Here is a 5,663-nt window from a genome sequence, read left to right on the forward strand (position 1 = left end):
CTATGGAGAACAGTATAGAGGTTCCTTGAAAAATAAAAATAGAATTACCATATGACCTAGCAATCTCACTACTGGGCATATACCCAGAGAAAACCATAATTCAAAAAGACATATGCACCCCAATGTTCAATGCAGCACTATTCACAATAGCTATGTCATGGAAGTAACCTAAATGCCCATCGACAGATGAAAGGACAACGAAGGTGTGGTACGTATATACAATGGAATATTACTCAGAGATAAAAAAGAACGAAAATTGGGTCATTTATAGAGATGTGGATGGACCTAGAGACTGTCATACAGAGTGAAGTAAGTCAGAAAGAGAAAAACAAATATTGTGTATTAATGCATAATGTGGAATCTAGAAAAATGGTACAGATGAACCGGTTTGCAAGGCAGAAATAGAGACACAGATGTAGAGAACAAACGTATGGACACCAAGTGGGGAAAGCGGGGCAGGGCGTGGTTCAGTGGTGGTGAGATGAATTGGGAGATTGGGATTGACATATAAACACTAATATGTATAAAATAGATAACTAATAAGAATCTGCTGTATAAAAAATAAATTTTAAAAATTCAAAAATAAAAAAAATATTTGCAATGCATATGCAAAGAGCTAATTTTCATAATATTAAAAAGTAGTTGTAAATCAATAAGTAAAGATAAATAATCTATTGGCAAAAAATAGTAACAGGTAATTAACAAAAAAGGAAATAAACAGACAAAAAGGTGCCTAGCCTACCTTAAAATAAATTTGTAAATATACAAGATACATTTATCACTTCTCAGGTTGACAAGGATAAAAAATGTGACATGTATGGGAAGACAGGCACCCTTAGGCAGTTTTGGTGAGGGTACAAATCCATACAACTGGTGGGGCAATTAGGCAATATCAATATTTAAAATACTCAAACCTCTTTATCCATCAATTCAATTCTTAGGAATTTCTCCTACGTATATATTCATACTTTTGTACAATGACATATATATGAGGTTCGTGTCAGCATTATTATTCAGAGCAAAAAAACTATAATTAACTAAATTTACTTATAACTAAATAACCGCATGTGACATTGAAGATAAACTGTGTCATAGCTCTATCAAAGAAGACTGTACAGCCATCAAAGAAAATTATATACACAAGATATATTCATATTATTAAATAAAACTGGATAAGAAGTGTCTGTAATATGTTTCCATTTGTGAAGAAAAATATATCACTTTATTTATGCCTCCTATGCCAAATCAATCCTGAAAGATACACAGGGAAGGAAAACGGCAGACAAGGGTAAGAAAGAGACATACTACATACCTTCTTCTGCCTTTGGAATTTTGTACCATGTATATGTGTGCCTACTTTAAAAAAAAGCAATTACTTTTAGTTATTGAAATAAAATAAATGCCTCCATCAAAAGACCTCATCCCTGCTCCTCCAACCTTTCCCCTCAATCCAATCCAGTCCACCCACCTGCACCTCTGCTAGAGGTAGATTGCATTTCTTACTGCCAAATGAACTCCATGGCCCATGCATCTGCTAGTAAGTTTCTCTCCTACACACACTCCTTTCACCCACAGCCTGCCCTTAAACATTCAACTCCAATGTCTCTCTAACCGGGAGCCTTCTCTGACCATCCATCGATGCTTTTTCCCCTCAAGAATGGGATGTTAGACTTCCCTGGTGGCGCAGTGGTTGAGAGTCCGCCTGCCGATGCAGGGGACACGGGTTCTTGCCCAGGTCCGGGAAGATTCCACATGCCGCGGAGCGGCTGGGCCCGTGAGCCATGGCCGCTGAGCCTGCCCGTCCGGAGCCTGTGCTCCACAATGGGAGAGGCCACAACAGTGAGAGGCCCACGTACCGCAAAAAAAAAAGAATGGGATGTTTGTGACCTGGGCCTCACAACTGAATAAATAATTCCATTTGTTCTACATTGCTGGCTCTTACTTTGTGTGGATTAGTCTTCTTCCAGATAGTGAACTGTCTTCAAAGTAGGAAGGCAACATGACTAAAATATCTTTGTACCCTTGACACTGCCCAGCTTAGGACTAAGCACAGATTGATGGCTCACCATGCCAGATGGGTGGAGGACTGGATGCTGGAGGAAGGACCAAGTAGTAACTTCAGAGATATTGGGGCCAAGAATTTTTTGGCTGGGAAACCACTTTTACCAGGGAAAGACTCTCAAGGAAATTCAGAAATTTTGAGATATTGGAGTCATATCACGATATCCACAGACAGCCAAGCAGGTAACATAATGTCTAAATCAATAGTCAAGGTGTAGGAGTGATGGATCCTGGGGCTGGTTGGAAAACACCTGTCATTCCTAAAAGTTAGCAAAATCCAGGTTAAAAAAAAAACAAACTCCTCAGGTAAACAGCATATATCCAGAGTAGATACAGAGCATATATCCTTAGTTGGAAGTGGCCACTTCTCTCTGTAGGAAGTCATCTTCCTGAGCAAGCGGAATGCTGTCACATGGGTAGAGGTGCTTTGGAACACAAAACTTTGGATAGTCCTCCAGAAGTGAACCAGATTCATGTGCCTCCATTGAAGGCAGTAATTACATTCTCTTCCCAGCACGCAGAATAGAGGCTTCCCTTCCGCCACATATTTAAATTTAAAGATGCTGCCACCTTGGCCTTTTGCTGCCACATCAACTATGGTCCCCTTCATGCACCTCTGGTTTCCCATCACCCACTGCCTGTAACATCAAAGTTCTCCATTCCCAAGCCATACCAGACTCTGCCGTCCCTAAACTCATGTGTGCTTCACACATATATTTCCAGTACAGGTGGAGGAGTTTATAGAGGTTCCTCTGTCCCAGCCACTCTTCCTCAGTTTTCGGGGGATGGGTGACCAGACGACTGTTGCGAAGGAAGAGCCGAGCTGTCAGGCTGGTGGAGGGTGTGGAGAATGAAGACAAAGTGGGAGCACAGACACTGCCTGTGAGCGGCACCTTAAGTCCTTACAGAAAACCAGACACCCTCATCTACAGACTGAATCACCAGTGAGCTTCCCTAGACAGGTAAAGGTCTTTGACACCACACCTGCCTTGTGAAACAGGAGGGCTTTGTGATGCAGTCTGGTGGCCTGGTTCTGTCATCTGTGAGGCAGAGGCCACAAGACATAGCACTGGGAGTCATTAGGCACCAGGATCCTGAATGCCTACATATAGGGATGGTTGGTCTCCTTATGCTAATGAGGCTTAGACCATGCTGAGCCTGACTTCTGTTCTGTGGGATTTGGGGTATCCCTTTTATACCTATGGCTCCATCTTCATTATTATCCTAATTATCTGGCAAGTGAAAAAGAGTTACCATGGATTAACACTGGAACCTAAAATGAGCTGCTGCCGGGTAGGGAAACACTATGACCATGGCTGAACTAATCACGCCTCAGATAAGATACATTCAGTTACTCTTTATAGTAATTCTCTTTCTCAGAGCCTAGAAATAATTCTTTGCCAGGCCATCCCTGCAGTGTATTCTAATTGAAAAATCAAGAATCTCTCTATCTGGCTTGGGTTGAGTCCTAGGTAAAATGGAATCTACCTCACTGGATCTCTTCTGACCTCCCAAAATGGGGGATTTTTCTGATTGGTGGACTTAGCAAGCAAAAGTCCTTGGCTGAGAACCACTAACCATTTAATCAGTTCCATTATTCCTCCTGTGTCACACTAAATCCCCTGAAAATATTGTGCTGGGAAAGGGGACAGTAGGTATGGAATGTGGAGAGCCCTGAAGTAAGCACACAATAAATAGAAAAATGAAATATTCAGGTGAAAGGGTGGAGTACAGGAAGGCAATATAGGAGAGTGTATAACATACAGACAGATATATAGAAACGGACTGGGAAATGTATATTTCCTTTGTTTCACTTTAGACATGAAAAAGAAAATCGTGTCCCAGCTTCACACTCTCTTTGACCTTTAAGCGTCACCGAAAAGTCAGACAAAGCACTAGAGATGCAGCATCAAGAGGTAAAGTCCCAGTCTCTGCTCTGACTGCCCTCCACTGTGGGTGAGATTCCCATGAACCCCGTCCCTCGATAACCCCTGGTGCCAGGAGCCAGGTGCTCTAACCACTGAAGGCCTCAGTTCTCCAAGTTGACAAAATCTGCCAGAAAACTGTTTTGGGTGGGAAATCAGAGTTGGGAATGTTCCAAAATTTTCTACCTTACCCCTGGGAATGAAGAGTGAGGAAGCAGGGAAGAAGTCCTTAATTGTGTCATTTACTAGTTTTATGTTTACTAGTTTCCACTTCCCTGTGGAAGTCACTTCATCTTTCAGTCTCGTTACCATGAAATGGGCATCTGATGATCCTGCCTCACTCACAGTGTAGTTGTGAAGATCAAATGAGAGCAGGTCCAGGAGAGCACACCATACCTGGTTGAGTGGTGCACAGACGTGCCTCACAGCACTAACTGTTGGGTTTGCGGTCTCCTCTCATTCAGAGGCCTTCAGCTTCCTATAGGATGTCCCTGGGTCCACTCCTGCTCCATGTAACACTGTCTCCTGGTTTCTCAGCTAGGAGACTTTCCCGGGAAGAAGCTGAAAAGCTGTGGGAGCTGCTCTCTGTCATGAGAAGGTGATCTCCTGCTCTTTGCAGTCTCCCAACTCCCAGCCTGGTCTGTGATCACTTCTCTGCTTGGCCTGGGGCAGGGTTGGGGAGAAGGACAGTGGCTGAGAGGGAGCCAGACAGTGGAGCCTGGAGCACTGGTTGAGAGCGTTGCCAGGGCAGAGGGGGATCAGATATTTCAGGAGAGAGGAGTTTCCTAGTTCTGCTCTGTGCTAGGCTCACAGTGGCCCTGGAATTCAGGATTTCACTAGTGCATAGTTCACAAAAGACTCTACATGGGTTTGCACCCAGCCACAAGACAAGTTTTACAGTCAGGAGGATGGATAATTGAGTGAATAACTGTCATCATTTTCATATTCCCTTTACAGCTACACCCTTTCAAGGGCAGCTCCCTGGACCCGGCTGACATTACCTCCTCTGGTTCTGTCTTCAGCGGGGCCAGTTCCTGGGACAGCCCTCAGACAGGAGCTTGTCATATATTATACCCTTCTTCTCTACATCTCTAGAGAACGGGGATGGACTCTCAAGAGACGCTGTGTACACCCTTTAATCCCCAGAACACAGAATTCCCAAAAGGATCTCCTTTTCTACAGTTTAGAAATACTGAATACCAGGCTGCGGCCTAAGCCCCAAAAGAGAATGACTCCAGGTTCTACCTGGTGATGTTCCTGGTGCTGCCCCATCAGCTAACTACTGGCTCCCCCATCTACCTGGTTCCTTCTCCTAGTTCAGCTTCTCAACACAGGTCAGCAGGGAACTCACCCACCTCCCAGTCTCTCAAGGCCCTGTGCTCCCAGCTGTTGTCTGAGACCTCGCCCAATAAGCCCCAGGCCCTCAGACCAGCCCACCATAACTTGCCAAATGGCATTTCCCTAGGGAAAAAAAAAAAAAGTACATGAGTAAACACCCAGCGGATGCAGGCCTCAGGGTTTATAGGACTAGGGGGAGGGCAGGCACAATCTCCAGGCCACACGCTTGCGAAGAGGCAGATGTCACTCCATCAGTAACAAACAGTTGCCATGTTTCCCTCCCAGCCAGGGCTGGCTTCCTCAGGAGGGGAGCGTGCACTAGCTCCTGTGTGCAGATTC

The 5,663-nt window shown here is 44.4% G+C and overlaps 1 protein-coding gene across 1 annotated transcript in view; it reads left to right on the forward strand.

Annotated features, from left to right (window-relative positions):
- Positions 1–3,210: 3,210 nt before the first annotated feature.
- LOC103082568 (protein FAM205A) overlaps positions 3,211–5,663 on the forward strand; it is a 6,334-nt gene continuing 3,881 nt past the window's right edge. The window contains 4 exon segments of the mRNA XM_082931509.1: positions 3,211–3,354; positions 3,932–3,977; positions 4,524–4,584; positions 5,610–5,661. Coding sequence (XP_082787635.1) covers positions 3,211–3,354; positions 3,932–3,977; positions 4,524–4,584; positions 5,610–5,661 — 303 coding nt within the window.

Source organism: Lipotes vexillifer, unplaced genomic scaffold (assembly GCF_000442215.2).
Source record: "Lipotes vexillifer unplaced genomic scaffold, Lipotes_vexillifer_v1.1 scaffold2225, whole genome shotgun sequence".
In the NCBI taxonomy this organism is placed as follows: domain Eukaryota; kingdom Metazoa; phylum Chordata; class Mammalia; order Artiodactyla; family Lipotidae; genus Lipotes; species Lipotes vexillifer.